At 41.5% G+C, this 18,195-nt stretch overlaps 1 protein-coding gene across 3 annotated transcripts in view; it reads right to left on the bottom strand.

Annotated features, from left to right (window-relative positions):
• LOC115807885 (LIM zinc-binding domain-containing Nebulette-like) overlaps nucleotides 1–18,195 on the bottom strand; it is a 96,139-nt gene that overhangs the window by 60,511 nt on the left and 17,433 nt on the right. For all 3 annotated transcript variants that reach the window (XM_030769073.1, XM_030769075.1, XM_030769072.1), the window contains exons 3-4: nucleotides 13,955–14,039; nucleotides 7,710–7,817 (exon numbers count right to left, since the gene is read on the bottom strand). In XM_030769073.1, coding sequence (XP_030624933.1) covers nucleotides 7,710–7,817; nucleotides 13,955–14,039 — 193 coding nt within the window. The remainder of the gene's footprint in view (nucleotides 1–7,709; nucleotides 7,818–13,954; nucleotides 14,040–18,195) is intronic.

The following is an 18,195-nucleotide window of genomic DNA, read 5'->3' as shown; positions in this document are numbered from 1 at the left end:
CTGGGGTCAGACAGAGTCTAAATATGGAGACATACAGTGATGAGATCATGGCAGTTGAGTGTTTTTGCCTTTTACCTCAGACAAGATGAATCCCAAATTCTTCACGTGCTGGAACTCTGGAGCGTCAGGAACAAAGTGACACTGTCCTTTAGACTTCTCAAACTCCTCCTTATACTTGACCTGTCAAAGAGATGGAGTGGACACTGGGAAAGGAGGGACTGGTTCTAAGATTAATCCAATGACTCTTGAACAACATGAGGTGGAGCAGGGCAGAGCTGGCTTATTGAATTAGCCTTCATTGGTTTGGGTTTTTAATGCCTTTTAACTAACGAAAGAAACCAATAAATAGACCAGTACCTCAACCTCCTACTCAGATGTGTCTTTCAACATTACAGCCATCAGACCAAAATTTAAATATCATAGTTTCAAAGCGCTGAAAGGTCGGGAAAAATCACTACAGGCATGGATACTGTTACATCACAGACAAGGACTGATGACTGGATACATTTCTGATTGCTTTAAAAATACAGTCGTTCACATGGGTTGTTTTATCCTTCTGCCACCATATTTCAGCATATGTCCGCATATTTGAAGTATCATTATGATATGGTAACATACTATAACTGTTACTAACATTACTATTACTGTTACCACTGCTCTTACTATTACTAACATTACTATTACTGTTACCGCCGCTCTTACTGTTACTAACATTACTATTACTGTTACCACCGCTCTTACTGTTACTAACATTACTATCATTGTCACCAGTGCTCTGTTACTAACATTACTATCACTGTCACCAGTGCTCTGTTACTAACATTACTATCACTGTTTCTAACATTACCATTACTGTTACCTACAGTATGCTTTTATTATTACTAACATTATTAGTACTGTTACTACTGGTAGGGTCTATTTGATAGGAATAGGAAATTTTAGGTGAATTTAGCAGAATTATGAGATGTACAGTCTGACTGTGGTAAAAAAAACAAAACAAAAAAAAAACAAAAACAAAAAAAACAACAACATTAGAATCTGTTAATGTGTGGTTTTCTTCTCACCACACAAAACCCAAATGAAACCAAAGTTAAGATACTAAACACTTTTCAGATGTAGGAATCTGCATTGAAGCACAAATTAAGCGTCATGCTCCCTCAATGTGACATGCCCCAAAAGATACAATTACACAGCTACGGAATAAATGGACATCAGACATTACAAACTGGCTGTAGTGGGCTGACAGTGGGCTGATTCAGTACAGTTTGTAGCATTTAGCAGTTAGCATTTTGAATCTCAGGCAACCACATTCGTGAAAAGCTAGAATGACTGAGTTGGCCTGGACACTGCCGTCAGCCCGAGATCACCTTTTACCGTCAGTCTGTATTGCTAATCCTGACCCGGGTGTCACATATGAACTTGGTTCTGTTGAGAACAGTGAGATTGGGGATTAGCCTCACTATTGCTCCTCCTACCTTCCAGATTCATTAGCTGAGACTATGCAATGCATGCTTTCTCTGTGCTTGTCTATCACTAAATCCATTATAGGCTTTGCCTCCAAATCCAGTACAGGTGGCCATTAGCGCTGGCCTGGCACGAGAACTTCAGTGAATGTTACACACCCAAAAAAAGCAGGCCCATTGTAGGCAAGCTGTCTTTGGCATGTCCTTAACCAAAGAGTTAGCTAATCGCTAATCAATACTTACGTCACTGATTATGAGGCTGCATCTCCGAGCCAATGCCAGACTGGGATCCTCCACAAAGGGCTTTGCAGACACCTGCACATAGAAGACAACGTCAAATCAACACTGGCGCAGCGTGTCCTCTGGACAGTGTCAAGGTCATTTGAATGATTTGTTGGCTGACACCGGTGTTCTCACCTCAGCAGTGTCGGCTATGTTTGTGTCATCTGCGTGGTCATCTGTGGAAACCTTCTCGGTTTGTATTTCAGCCATTTCTAAGATGAGAACACGAGAAAAGACGCTGGACTGTGAGGAAGGTCAAGGCTGTATATGAGTAAACCTCACAGTGTCCTGATCTGAAGGTCTCTAACTCTCTTTGTCTGTTTCTCTCCGTCAGGGACTCCTTATCAAGTCAAGCTTCCCAATTTAGCCCCCCCACTTGGACTTTATCGCACCCATGCCATGTTGGTGAATCAGAGGGCTGGTCTCGGGGGAACAGACAAGTGTTACAGACCAAAAGGAATGTGAAGACCTGTCTGCTTTTGTATATTTTTTGTATAGTCTCTCTCAAATCTGAGCCTGACCAAAGTGATTTAGCTTGTTTTTAAACTCTTTTTCTTCATCACAGACATTGAAATTTGAACACTCAGCTATTTTCTGAACATGAATGTAGATCTGCTTTGGTCTTTTCTTTGTCCAAGGTCAAAGTGAGAATAGCTGCAGTCCATGGATAAAGTACATCATCTTTACTGTCAACACAAATTTATTAAGTGTACTACAGATTACAGAGATATAACAGTTTATATGAATCCCATTTTGCATTGGCAAAACAGTTTTTTTCTGACATGAGAATACCTGAACAAACTGGTTGATCAAAAGGTTTCCTGTGTCCATTGGAGGAAATGCAAACTTTGGGCATTATTTTCAGAACTTTAATCCTTTCCATCCCACAAAAGCCATCAATTATAGAGAAAAAGACAAATGGTTTTAATTGGCTTAGTCGCAAATGGAATCGATGCAAATCCTTCAAGTTGTACCTTTAGCGAACAGAAAATGGTCAGAGATCATGTGACCCCAGCTAAGAGAGACCCACTGGAGCCCCACATCAGGACTCCCTGACAGGAATTCGTTGCGTGACATGAGAAAGTCGTGCCTTGAAAAGTCCATGGCAGGCTTAAGAGAGTAAGGGACGAGCAAGCTACTTAAGCCAATAAAGACAATACGACTGAGTTGGCATGACTTGTCTTTGGGAGCTTTGTGCTTGACATCATCCCATAGGTCTTAACTCTGAAACTTAAGGACCGAGGAGTGAGAGGTCAGTATCTAACACCTGAGGTGATTCTCAAGACTCTTTTCAGTAGTGGACCAGACTTCATCCTGATGACCAGGCTTCAACCAGAGTTGGAACTTGACTGAAAGTCAGGTAATCTTTGGATGTTATAACAAAACAACTTTTTTTTAAAATGTTATTTTAAAATCTTAAAACAACATGAATTACTCAGGGTGCCAACAAATGTCACGACACCCTCAATTGGTTTATCAGGAAGAAGAAGCTGTTAATGGAGCAGCATTAATTAAAGGCAAATTAATCTTATTTACAGAACAGTTTACTTGTGGCTTACATCAAAAAAGAAACAATTAATAGAGGTAAGAATAGCACATGGAGCATAAGACAATATTCTTCTTCACCACAGAAAAGTAAAAAAAAAAAAGAGAGAGAAGAAAAGCAAATCTATAACAAATTGCCTTTTACCCAATGGAACTGTTACACTGGTTTTAAAGTAGCCAGCAGATGAGCCATGCATGGCCACAGTGGGCATTACAGTGACTGTGCTGACCGCAGAAAAGGTCACACATTACTCTGAATGACTTACAGATTTGGCTACAAACAATGTACAAAACTCATAAACGTCATGAACACAGTGGTGTGGGACTGGCAGACAGCCCTGCAGGCAAACCCTGGCCTTTTCCACTTAGGGTATCAGATACATTAATCTCTGTTTAACTGGCTAGCAAATTAATCATAATAAACAAACCCACAGATCAGATGTGTCCAGCATGATTAGAGATTGCCAACCACAAACTCAACATGGGTGCAGGACAGCCCTGACCAGGGAAAATATGTGTTGGGAAAGGGTTACTTTTTGGGTGTAGTAATTGTGGTAAGCTTGGTTTAGGAAGAGCCAAATGGATTTGTCTCAGCCTTAGCAGGGAAACAGATATTGGCTGCCAAAGCAGACCATCTGGCCACAATGTTCTCCTGACCATCTCAAAGGGCTTAAGAACACTATCTAAAACTGGATATCAGACATGGAAAACACCTGAGCAATAGGCCAACAGACTCTAACTGCAGTTTAGCTGATTTCATACGTGCTGAGGTAAAATAATAACGTATTGGGTTTTATCAGACAACACATTCTTTTTAACTTTAAAGCTGAGAAAAAAGATTTTGATATAAACTGCTCTCACATTTTCTCTAGCTGGTCTCTCAGTTTAAATAAATAATTGAATAAATAAAATCTTTAAGGCCAGAATGAGCGTGAATACCACTCTGTGCTACCTGCTAAGTGGCTCAAATTCATATTTGAAATATCTTGGATCACACTGCCAATCACAATGGGACAGTTAAATTTAGAATTCTCTTTTTAATCGTCTCTGTTAACTGTTACATAGAATTTCGCTTGATTATGGAAATGAACACCAGTTTTGAGCTAGAGGAAGATAACCTGAGGACATGGGGTGTAGCAGTAACATTACTGGGGTATTTGTGCCTTGTTACACAAACACCACATGACAGAACAGTTGCCAGGGGTAACAGAGGAGTGGGATTGGAAGAATGCCTTGGACAAGCCATTGGGGATATGTGGAATAGAGAGAGAAGTGTTTGTGTTAGGCTAACAGCATCTTAGCAGGGACCAAGTCATAAAATATCAAGAGCCCTACACAGACTTCCTGTTTTTGATGTAATCAATCATTTAATTTGGCAAAGACAAACAAGCTACAAGAGATAAACATCCATGAAAGTCTGTCTTTCAACATGGGAATTTCTCAGTAGAAAAGCTGGAACTAATTACATTCAAACACAAAACAAGCAAAGAAAAAACTTGCCCACCACATAACTCAGCATGCTTCTAAGTAACACTATAGAAAAACACCACCACCACCAACAATAACAACTACAACAACAACACCACCAACAATAACACCACCAACAACAGCAGCAACAACAAAGTGTTGTCACGAAAGTATTTTGTGACAAATATAGATAATTTAATCCATATACTGATGTGCACTGTATCGATAAAATGTGATTTTATTCTCTAAAACAACTAATAGACAGATAACAGCAACAGCATATACAGGGAATGCGTTTGAATTGAAATATACCTAAAGAACAAGTAAATCTACCCAAAGAAAATACAACCCTGTGTAATGCTCATTCCATTCCTCGCAGTCAGAGAACAGCCCCCAGTCTCTCTGCTGAACTAATTGGGCTGACCTGGTTCCTCGCCAACATCCACTCACAGTCCTTTTAATTATGAGAGAGAATGTGGTAGTCTTCCCTCTCCCAGCACGTGGGGAGAGGTTCTTCATAAATAACCTGTTGCTTGTTTTTCTCCAGCATGCCACTGTAGGGTTGATAACAGAGTGGGAAGAGAAGGTGTGGCCCTGCCCTGCCGTGATAGTAAAAAAAAAAAAGGCCAGATGTGGGCTGAGGCCACATCAGAGCAAAGCTTTTTACTGGAGAGGTTTGGGAGGGAGGGCGGCTGATTTGGGTGGCGGCCCATGAGAATGTTTTGAAAAAACCCTGTTTATTCTTAGACAGTGAACTGTTGACAAAGATGGAAGCCAAATGCAGTATGATGAGATGATAGACAACATGCTCTAGATGATGGTGATGAAGACTCAAAAACAACTTGGTTCGAATTAAACTGTAGAAAAACTGACATATATTTCATAAGATCCTGAATTCTTTTGGTTGAGGCTGGAACCTTAAAGCAGTGTGAGATGTCTTACTCCAGACTGTTCCTAACTTCTTGATGAGGCAAAGGTTTTCACATTTGGGATTCAACGAGCTCTCCGCTAAAGCAGGACCTGCTCTAATCTCTCAGTGCCGACCAAACAAATTCACTCAGCTCTGACAGATTAACCTGTACTGTTACAGCCAAGTTCAGTCCAGTTCTTACACCGCCTGTCCTCCAATCAGCAGTTCTTTCTCATCACAAAAAAAAAAAAACATGGTGAAAAACAAAGCAGATCAAAACAGGTTTACTTCTTTAAAGATTAAGATTAGACCCAGAATGACACATTCCACCTGCTCCTCACCCAGCAAGCTGTTGTACTGGGACCAGAGATAAAGCCAGAACCTGCCTGCTCCACTAATGCTCTGGAGTGGGGAATGGATGGTTCCTGTTCAGAACATGCTGAAATATCTTCCCTCGGACAAAGACAGAGGAAATATCAGATTATTTTATTACACTGTGTCCCTCACACGCCTTTGAGCTTAGTGAGCTCTTTCTCAAACTCAGAACGAGTGTGTCGCATTTCCAATGTTAACCTGTGTCTGTGGTCAGAAAACAAAGCACTTCACTTATCAGTTTTACTTCCAACTGCATGAAGAAACAAATAAATAAACACAAAAACAATTAGCTAAAGAAATCCCATTGACCTTTTCTCCAGACCGGAGAGCAGATCTCAGAGATACCACAGCGCGGCATCATGTTGTCCTCAGATGAACCTATACATTGCTGACTTCACACAGGCACAGAAAGGAAAGTGAAAAAAAGTGATACAGAAAAAAACTGCCCCTTCCCTTCCTCTCTCCCAGTGTTAATTATGTCTGCTGTCAGAGCGGGAGAGTGAGGAGTGTGCTAATAAAACAGCAGGGCATGCTGGGTACGTGCCCTGCCGGACGGCCTCTCTCCTTAATTACCTTGGAGAGAGCTCTGCTCTCTGGTGTATTCACTGGGCCAGACTGACGGGATCACGTGGCCCGCTGGGTTTCATTCAGAGTGGGCGGCAGTTTGTTAACCTGCAGGCGTAACAGGGCAGGTAATCTCCCTCTGTCTGGACAGTTTGTCCGGGATACATGCCTTTTCGTCGCCATGCGCACCCTGACAGCTGCTGTGCTTGGAAATAAAGGACACAGTGAGTAAAACCCAGGCCTTCAGACACCAGTATGATATTTACTGTAGGCATTAACATCAAGAGAAGAGATTCTCACCTGGAGCCATGACGTGCTACATGGACACTGTGGTTTTCCTAATCAAGAGTGAAATTGGAATCCAGTGTCCAGGTGGGTAAAGACAGTGTTCATTTCAGTGACTTACCTGAATAGATTAGGTCTAACTCAGTGACTTACCTGAATAGATTAGGTCTAACTCAGTGACTTACCTGAATAGATTAGGTCTAACTCAGTGACTTACCTGAATAGATTAGGTCTAACTCAGTGACTTACCTGAATAGATTAGGTCTAACTCAGTGACTTACCTGAATATATTAGGTCTAACTCAGTGACAGTCTGAATAAATCTAGGCCTGGAGGTGTGTATACCAGTCACTGCAACAGCTTATGGGCATATCATCTTATATGCTTAAGAATTAAGAGAAGAGAAGAGAGTTTCCTAAGTACATGTTGAGCAGAGAAGTGTTGGGAATACCTTGAGATGTGATGTGTTTGTGAGAGAATTCATTCAAAGACCAAAATGCACCCTTTAAGTCATTCATACATTCACAGTTCTCTCTCTCTCTCTCTCTCTCTCTCTCTCTGTCTCTCTCTCTCCCTCCACAGTCATTCCACACAGCATACAAGACACACGGGTAAACGTAACACATTGGTAAATATAAACAGACAGGTAAATGCAGGTTGTCAGCATGTGGGGGAGCTGGCAGGTAGAGGATGAGCTTTGTGTTTGTGTTTGTTTGTGTTGTGTGTGTGTGCATGCGTGTGTGTTGTGTGTGTGTGTGGTTCTGTGCAGTCTCTGCAGTTCAGGTGTGTGTGTGTGTGTGTGTGTGTGGTAGGTCGTACATTACTGATTTGTTCCTGAGTTCTGCGCAGTCTCTGCAGCTCAGGTGTGTCTGAGACGATGCTGAAGCCCCTGCCTTTACTCTCCTCAAAGTCTTTCTTGTATTTAACCTGGAACACAGAGAAGTATTCCACACACATTTCCACAAACAGAATACAGTAACATCATGAATACAAATACAAATACAAATACAAATGACAAATACAGAGTATTGCTGATTGTAGTCATATGTCCATTTTTTAATAAACTACAACTGTGTGAGTGTAATTATGACTTTAAATCACAAGAGCACTTTCCTCAGAGAGAAATTCTTGTTTTCACAGTCAAAAAGGATTACTCATACAATTATGGCATTGTTAAAGACGGACTTTTTGGCCATGTCTGTATGTTAAAAAAACAGTGTATAATGACACTGTTCATTGTTTCTGATGAATGGTGCTGAGTTTGTGGATGTAAAAGGGGCCTGAACGGTAGAGTGTGAGCGTGTTTAGTTCCTGGGGCACAGGGATGCTGATGAGTTAGGAACGATGTTGGTTGTTGGTTGTTGCTGTTGCCATTGCCTCTGATTCAGTCATAGTGGTGTTACAGTTCCACATGACTGCGCAATATGCGTCATCTGTTCACACCATCACATTAACCCAGAAATATCACATTCTCCCAGCTCCACTCAGAGTAACACAGGTGGTTTTCTCAAAAAAAAAAAAAAAAACCCCGTCTCCATCAGATATTTGGATGCTGTACTTGGCATCTTTGTCTGGTAAGCTGAGGCTGAATTTGTGTTCCAGTTGAAGGAAGGACATGACAAAGATTTTTTCATAGCCTTAAGATATTATACTAGGAAGCTTATACTTGCACAGTCACTGCCAGATTATACCACATCCCTCAGGTGTTTGATAGTAACAAATAAAAAATTCTTTGTTTATCATGCTCTTTGTCAACACAGGTTTATGTAAGATAGTGAGGGTTTATGTTTAATCGGAGTGGTTTTAAAGGGCTTACAGAATGAGGAACCATTAAGGATGATGTTTTAAACACCCTGTTCACCTGACACATTACAACCCACTACACACCACTAATCATCTCAAGAATACTACCCCTCAGTGTCGTTTCTTGGTTACAAAGACAACCACAAACACGCACCTATAGCGTATCCCACAGACTGTTCTGTCGTATCAAAGAATAACATCGAATAATCAGACGATTATGAAAGTGTTTATTATGAAAATACGTAACAGTTCTGGATGCTCCCTAGCTTGGCCTGGAGTTTTACTGTGTGTACATATGCGTATGTGTGTGTGTATGTTTGTGTGTGTGTCTGTATGTGTGAGACTGTGTGTGTATGTTTTCGTGTGTGTGTATGTGTGCGTGTGCATGTGTGTGTGCGTGTGTGCATGTGGCTTCTCCTCATGTTCTCCTTCTGTTCTCCCCAATTACACTAGAGACCAGAGCAGCTCCGGGGCTCCAGCTCTTTTCAAAAAGCTGCATGGCTCCTCAGACTCTGCCTACTCCTCCCCAGGCACTCACCTCCTGCAGATTATAGAATGACTCACACATTTTAGACTATTCTCCTCTACCGAGCCGCTGTTACGTAACCACCAAAATCTGATAGATAATTCAGGGAGAGATCACAAGGAATGTGCCCAGCTTGTTTTGCACAGTGAAAGACGGCTGGCATGGAACGGAACTTGGTGTGTGTGTGAGTGTAGTTAAGAGGAATGCATAATCCCTGTGGTAATGAGAGAATACAGTGCACAAGTATATAATAAACTCACTCTATAGCTCTATTAGCAACAAGCCCTAGCTACAGTGCCCACTGAAACAGTGATGAGTGATACCTGTCTTATAGCATCAACAAACTTCAACCAAATTATGTTTGAATAGTTTATTTATCTGCACTCATGACAGATCTATGTGTTAACCAGTGGCCTCAGGCTGTGTATATCTTTCCTCTGTGCGTGCTTCAGAGATAGAGATGCTGTTGAAAAGGCGGTGTGCTTCTTGGCTGGTGTGAAGGCTGTGTCTCATGCTGGGGTCGGCTGAGGGATAGTACTATGGTAAATCTCCCAGGACAGATAACGCTGTAGAGAAGCAGAGGTCTCTCTGATTACGCCTGCGCTCCTCCTGCTCTCATTCACAGGTCAACAAATCCAGCGACATATGGAGGACGCTCCAGTCCTTCCACAGCCCCCCTCCCCAATAAATATAACACCTTCATTCCACTGAGTCATCAGGGGAGGATGGGGGGTGGATGTGTGTGACATAAGGGCACATTTTTTAATTGAATAAGTAATGTGAATTTGTGAGCCTCAGTTTATTTTGTGAGTCTCAGTTTATTCTCTGTTGGGTTATGATTTGGACACAAATCTCTGGAAGTCTGGTGCCAGTATGCTGCCTGAACCGGGGATGAATTGGAAAGTGGTTTCTGTGTGGGAGCACTCAGTCTGCCCACTACCTTCGCGCTTCAACTTTCATTTAGCTCAGAAACACACTCCATGGGCTCTCTTTACGTGTGCAGAACGTGCTCTGTTATGAAGTTATCAGATTCAGATTTAATTTGGCTAATGCACTATGAAATGAGAGGATAAACCTATAATTACAGCAATAAACGCAGAGAGAGAAGCGCAGGCCTTTTGGGCTCTGTTTTTTCACTCAAAAAGAGAATAAAGAATATGAGCACTACAAAGCTCTGCTCTCTCTGAGGAAAAAGAAAAGTGCAACTGTTGAGAGTCACTTGGTGTTAAAAGAGGAAGCTGCTTGGTACCATGACAACGCAGCTCACTCATTACCTGTACGTTTAAAAGAAGGACAAGACTGAGTGGAGGACAGAGGGAGTCAACAGAGATCTCCAGAAATACCAGAGGTTGACCCAGCTCCTCCCTAAAACTAAAACATCCTCTGGCACTCCTCTCTCAAAGCCCAGGACTTCTGAGACAAAATGAACAGGGAGGAGATACAGATCCAGGACACATCACAGGAAAGCTGCTCCATCCCACTCTCTCTATCTGAGTATTTGTCTGTGTGTTTGTGTGTGAGAGAGTGAGTGTGTGTGTGAGACTGGAAACTGAGGTCAAAAGGTTACAGCTGTCCGTTTTTTCTTTCCATTTGATCTATCTATCTATCTATCTATCTATCTATCTATCTATCTATCTATCTATCTATCTATCTATCTATCTATCTATCTATCTATCTATAATCAGTGAGGAAAAGGCAACGCACAAATGTATCAGTATGAGCATACTCAATAAACAATCACTAACAGTTCTTTATGTAACCAGTCACATCTACTGATCTGCGAGCTTGATGGGGTATGATCAGGAAACATAAAAACATCATACTTTACACACTCAACTAATCTTTACATAGATTTTGTCTATGACTGCATATAATTGTGAATGTATGGTTTGTGTATGTTTTTTCATGCACAAGTCTAACGGGTCCCATCCTCTCAGATATATAATACATGCAATAATGAATATGATTAAAAGTCTTTTTGTTCAGAATCGTTTGGCTGAAAAAACAAAGCAGATATTTTCTATAAAGCGGAAAGACTCCATCCTTTCCCTCTGTCAGGGGAAAAGCATCCGAGAGAACAGGATCTCCTCTTTCACGCTTCTTTTCATCATGAGTTTTTTTTTCCTTCTGTGGCATGAATAATTTACAGTGTAATGATGTTAAGAATATTCCCGACAGATGTCATGCATGCTTTCAAAGGGCAGGATCCATCGGATGAATGAGTTTATTTATGGAAAAAACATTTTCAAAGTTTCATTTACCAACCATGAGACAACCAATGACAAAACAGATGAGAAATCCAGTTAAACTCAATGATTTAAGAGGGAAATGATATCCAATTTAAGGCAGCAATTGGTCTCTAATACAGAGCACCTAAAGTGTTTTTAAGAATATTGCCTTTGCTCAAACAAACATCAGTCAACTAGCTGAGACAACAGCACACCCGAACCTAGAAAAATGTATTCAGCACTTAGGTTTTAGTGGTTTATTTTGTATGGTTTTATCAGTCAGAATTCTCTGATAGTGGGACCAAGCAGGCTGATGAGGTCCCGGAGTTTACCTCACGAACAAAGCAGTAATCAAACAAAGCCAAACACGTAACTGTCACATTATTATCACAGACTCAGAACTTGACGAGCTTTCATTAGTGTTTGGAGAAAAATGATCAGCTTTTTCTGAGCCTTATGTTCCATGTGTCCATGACCATAACTGTCAAATATTACAGTTAACTGTTAACCACTGTGAAAACTATACACACTAATTCACCAACCTGCTAAAGGTGGCCTTAGATCTTTCCGACCAACAATAAACTGACTGACATGGGAATTATGGTTTAAGTGGTTTATGCATTAGTCAACAGGAGTGGTTAATGAGAGTGTGTTTCAATAGGTGTCCATTTGGAGGAAAACTACTGTACACTCTCTCCTCAGACATAAAGAGCAGTCTTATGACGCGTGTGGTCATGGGAATCTCAGGGCTTTGTCACCTTAGGCTTCACTAACCCTCATTACTGTCGCATGGCTGGGCCCAGTATGACGGCGAAAACAGGCAGCCAACACTCAGGAAAACAAAAAAAAAAAACAGGCTTTCATTGGAGGCCAAGGGTTTCCATTGTCTGTGCTCAGCCCTCTGGAGTCTGCTCTGGTACTGAAAGTCGAGATATGAGAGGGTTTATGGTTTTACTGTTTCATTCAGTTTTGTAGATATACCTTTTTTCAGATGTAATTGTCTGGCCTGTATTTTATTCTTATGAAAAGAATAAAACAAAAATGAATTAAAAACAGGTATTTTCTTTTTTTTAAAATTAAACTGGTTTGTTCATCTTGTGCATTCTATTGCTAGGCCAGAAGACTCATAGAAAAGTCTCATAGACTTAGTGGACTCTTAGAAGTACTGAGGGAGTGGTGTGGGGGTTTTGGGAAGGCATTGACGAACGAACTCCTTATATATGGGTCAAAGTACAATTATAATCAAAGAAAAAGAAAGTTAATTTCATATTAGGTCAGCCAAAAATGAGCATTTGGTTAACAAGGAGAAATAAGATGAAGGGGGCAGTATTGACAGATCCTAAACTTGGTGGCAGCACGTCTAAGAATTGAATATGCTTATTTTAAGATGACCCATAACTTGTATAAATTTTCTGAGGTTTGGGGGCAAGATGGTGTTTTATGTGTTTTGAATCATTGTGTTTTAAAATGACAATCTTAATTTTATTTATTTATCTTTTACATTTGAGAGAGGAGAGAGAGAGAGGAGAGAGAGAGAGAGAGAGAGAGAGAGAGAGCGAGAGAAGGTTTAATAAGCTGGAGGTGAGTCAGGCGGTTCCAGCATGGCCGTGTGTTAATGAGCTGACAGGCTTGTCTGTTGTCTGAGATGATTGGACTGTTTACAGCCTCTGAACTATTCTCAGCTACAACATGACTCAGCACAACCCAACAGGGACTTGATCAAAACTGAGAAAACAATCTTTCCAAGCACTGAAAAGACACGGTTTCACTGCCAGTAAACACCCAGTGCCTGTACACACATCACCATGACTAGATACCTGAAGTCACTCTGTCATAGTCCAAGGAAGCCCTTATACACAGGCAGATATAGTGTTTTCGGATTAGACCTGAGTGAGAGATAGAATCTGGGTCTATGTGGATGTAAAAGTCTGGTTTTCCTGCATGTGCTCTGTACAATTTCTCCATATCTCTGCTGGATCTTCCTGCCCGTCCTGCAGGACACAGAGCAGGGCCAGGTGAGACATGTGGTCTCCCCACATGAATCAGGGCTGGAGACAAACACACCAACACACTGACAGATGGGACTTGGCTACTGCACCCCCACCCCCGTTCCCCCCATTATGATGATGATGATGATGTGTGTGTGTGTGTGTGTTTGTGTGTTTGTGTGTGTGTGAGCTGAATGAGTGTAACAGGCGGCCATATCATGCAGACAGACTTCATACCTGAGCAGCTCTTAAGATACTGTACCAAACTGGATTCTCTTTTACTGCCTGAGAGAAAGGAAACTAATAATGGCAAACAAATAAAACCTTCAGTCTCTGGTCTTTTTGTGGACCTGTGTGTGGACAGAGACAGGGTCTTTTTGTGGACCTGTGTGTGGACTGAGAGGGTCTTTTTGTGGACCTGTGTGTGAACAGAGAAAGGGTCTTTTTGTGGTCCTGTGTGTGGACTGAGACAGGGTCTCTGTGGTCCTGTATGAGAGAGAGCAGGTTCTGTGTGCTCACCTGGCTCTGGAGCTCACTCTGTTGTTTCAGCCGTAGGTTCTCGGGCGTGTCCGCCACAATGGTGAAGGATGTCTTCGGGTAGTGTCTGGAGAAAAAAGAGAAACAAATGAGCGTCCATGAGAGATCTGACCTAACCACCTCTCAGGAGGACACACACGCCCTGACTTGGGTCCTCCTCCAAGACTGATCTCAGATGACTTGGGTCCTCCTCCAAGACTGATCTCAGATGACTTGGGTCCTCTTCTCAGTTGGCCTAATAGCTAGCTTTAATAGGTCCATATGGAAAATTCACAACCGTCAAACTATAAACTCGTTTCACATTCTGAGATTAAGAGATCTTTATTTGGAGGGTTGTACTGAGTCCATCTGAGCACTGAAAGAATGCTTTTTTTGTAGCTTAGAAAGAAAATGATTGCCCTTTCAAAAAAAAAAAAGATTTACAGTCCTTTACAAAAACAACAAAGAAATTAAGAAAAGCAGTGACGTTCATGCCCTGAAACTGAAAAGTCAAACCATGACTTAACACACAACAATCATCTATTCAAAGTCCCCAAAACAAAAGTCAGGAAACTTCCTGTCATGACCTCATAAACATTACTGATAAAACTGTAAGCCTGGTTACAAAGGGTCATTGAACAATCCCAGCACAGGGTTCCTGTTACCGTGGAGACATCAGGGTCCACCCAGGTCCCAACAAGTCTGTAGAGAAGGGTTTTCCCACAGCCGTATTATGTAGACTCCAGTGACAAGTCCATAATAATGAACATGTTTTAAACACGGCCAGTCTCAGCTACACTGTTAAAAAATCAGCTTACATGGTTTAAGTGTTTTTAACCCATTCTTACAGCTAGATGCTTATACATTTCATAGTTAATTAACAAAGCTTCCTGAACATAAACAAAGCTCCTGATTGGTCACAAGTCTAAGTCCCTCCACACTCATAGGTCTCTGTGTAAAATTCATGTGAACAGTTTATCCGTCACATGAGTTCAGCATTTTACTGCTAGAGAGTAACTGGAGACAGGCTCTGAGTGTTTAAGAGCTCACGACAGACAGGTTTGGTCTGAACACACTTGGGACTGTAGGACGAGACAGGTGTGTGGGTTTGTGTGTGTGTGACACTGTTTGGGATGCTGGAGCTTCCTTCTAGATTTAACTAAAGGGAGAAAGAAGCTTGCTAATAGCAATGGAGAGTGAGAAGGAAAGACGCTAGAGAGGGTGCCTACACACACACACACACACACACGCACACACACACACACATATGGAGGAGTCTCAGAACTTCAAAGGCTACCATATAAAAAGCAAGAATAAGACAGGCAAGCAAGAGGAGACTGCAGGAGTGAGAGACAGACTAGTAGAGAGAGAGGGAGAGAGAGAGAGGGAGTTGTATGGGCAGGCAGAGCAGATTGAGCTGTGTATGTGTGTGTGTGTGTGTGTGTGCATTCAGTTTGTGTGCAGTAGAGTGCAACCCCTGTTATCTCCTTAGCCCTATGCGTCAGTAGACCTCAGGCAAAATGGAAGTGGACTGAGAGAACGAATGGATTCCAGTGCCAAGGGTGGAATGTTTCCTCTCCTTCATTTCCTCTCCAACTCCCCCTCCTCCATGTTTATGTGTTCTTCCAATTTGTAAGGGATGAGTGATATTACCAAACTCAACCTTTTGGGAGCACTCTAAAATCCACCTTTACAGATAACGTTACACAGTCTATAGGGGTCAGAAATGTTTGAAGGCCAAACACACAGCCCATTGCCATGTATCGTGTGACTCATTACACACACTGACTCACTGAATCAGTGCGGCTTTGAATCCACATCGCTTTTTTTTTAAACATACATACATGTCAATATGCCTAAAATACAATCTATCAGCAGACAGATTTAGGATCAGCGTTTTTGCCTGTTTCAAAGTGATTTTCTCCTCTATTGCTTTGAGCACCAAACACTTAGCAGGTGCACAGTGAGTATCAGAGAGGAGAAAAACTGGATGCCAGATTTTTGGGGGCTAGTCTCAAATATAAAAGTACATTTCCTTTACTAAAGCATGGAGCACTTACCCCATAGTGTGAACCCCTGTTTCTATGTGTTGCTAACAAAAAGTACAATTTCTCTGGGACTTCTGGTGGTCTGATCTTCCTGATGTTTGCTAATGGTTGGCTGGGGGAGGTTTGAGAGAGTGTTTGGGAGTGTGATTGATAATCCAAGCTGCCATTACAACTGATAAAACACAATTACGAGTTCTTACGTTGTCACAGAGGAACATTCCAGAATAATGGGAGGCAGTGGAACAGTTTTCTCCAGCTTTCCCCTAGTGTTTTGAACCCTGTCTGCTTACATTATTACTGATGGAAGCTTAACTGCAAATGAGATATGAGTGCTACAACACCCACTATACGAACAATATGACTTGTCCTATGATGAATGGTATTAGAAAGTTCTTTGGCTTAAACAATGGAATATTACCCACATATGCTTGTCTAAAGTCTGTGAGTGGATATGACACTCAAGGTTACTGTACAATAATGAAGGTCAGCATTATAAGTCAGTACATGAATAAACTTTTTCTGATTCTCTGAACCCTCATTTTCATGTTAAACTCAGAAGTCCAAATGACAAAAGAAAATTATATATATATATATATATATATATATATATATATATATATATATATATATATTTTTTTTTTTTTTTCTTTTTATTTTTTTTCTTTTTCTTTTTTTTCTCCCTAACTCATCTTAATTAGTGCATGGCTTGAACTAGAGCCAGGTATGCTGTGCTTGTCTTGTAGAGTCAGGTATGCTGTGGTTTTCTTATAGAGTCAGGTGTGCTGTGGTTTTCTTATAGAGTCAGGTGTGCTGTGGTTGTCTTATAGAGTCAGGTGTGCTGTGGTTGTCTTATAGAGTCAGGTGTGCTGTGGTTTTCTTATAGAGTCAGGTGTGCTGTGGTTGTCTTATAGAGTCAGGTGTGCTGTGGTTTTCTTATAGAATCAGGTGTGCTGTGGCTGTCTTATAGAGTCATGTGTGCTGTGGTTTTCTTATAGAGTCAGGTGTGCTGTGGTTTTCTTATAGAGTCAGGTGTGCTGTGGTTTTCTTATAGAGCCAGGTGTGCTGTGGCTGTCTTATAGAGTCAGGTGTGCTGTGGTTTTCTTATAGAGTCAGGTATGCTGTGGTTGTATTATAGAGTCAGGTGTGCTGTGGTTGTCTTATAGAGTCAGGTGTGCTGTGGTTGTATTATAGAGTCAGGTATGCTGTGGTTTTCTTATAGAGTCAGGTGTGCTGTGGTTGTCTTATAGAGTCAGGTATGCTGTGGTTGTCTTATAGAGTCAGGTGTGCTGTGGTTTTCTTATAGAGTCAGGTGTGCTGTGGCTGTCTTGTAGAGTCAGGTGTGCTGTGGCTGTCTTATAGAGTCATGTGTGCTGTGGTTGTCTCATAGAGTCAGGTGTGCTGTGGTTTTCTTATAGAGTCAGGTATGCTGTGGTTTTCTTATAGAGTCAGGTATGCTGTGGTTGTATTATAGAGTCAGGTGTGCTGTGGTTTTCTTATAGAGCCAGGTGTGCTGTGGCTGTCTTATAGAGTCAGGTGTGCTGTGGCTGTCTTATAGAGTCATGTGTGCTGTGGTTGTATTATAGAGTCAGGTGTGCTGTGGTTTTCTTATAGAGCCAGGTGTGCTGTGGCTGTCTTATAGAGTCAGGTGTGCTGTGGTTTTCTTATAGAGTCAGGTATGCTGTGGTTGTATTATAGAGTCAGGTGTGCTGTGGTTGTCTTATAGAGTCAGGTGTGCTGTGGTTGTATTATAGAGTCAGGTATGCTGTGGTTTTCTTATAGAGTCAGGTGTGCTGTGGTTGTCTTATAGAGTCAGGTATGCTGTGGTTGTCTTATAGAGTCAGGTGTGCTGTGGTTTTCTTATAGAGTCAGGTGTGCTGTGGTTGTCTTATAGAGTCAGGTGTGCTGTGGCTGTCTTATAGAGTCAGGTATGCTGTGGTTGTATTATAGAGTCAGGTGTGCTGTGGTTTTCTTATAGAGTCAGGTGTGCTGTGGTTTTCTTATAGAGTCATGTGTGCTGTGGTTGTCTTATAGAGTCATGTGTGCTGTGGTTGTCTTATAGAGTCAGGTATGCTGTGGTTTTCTTATAGAGTCAGGTGTGCTGTGGTTTTCTTATAGAGTCAGGTGTGCTGTGGTTGTATTATAGAGTCAGGTGTGCTGTGGCTGTCTTATAGAGTCAGGTATGCTGTGGTTGTATTA

The sequence above is a fragment of the Chanos chanos genome, chromosome 3, assembly GCF_902362185.1.
Source record: "Chanos chanos chromosome 3, fChaCha1.1, whole genome shotgun sequence".
In the NCBI taxonomy this organism is placed as follows: Eukaryota; Metazoa; Chordata; class Actinopteri; order Gonorynchiformes; family Chanidae; genus Chanos; species Chanos chanos.
Note: the sequence above shows the minus strand (reverse complement) of the source record. Positions and strands in the feature narration are given on the sequence as shown.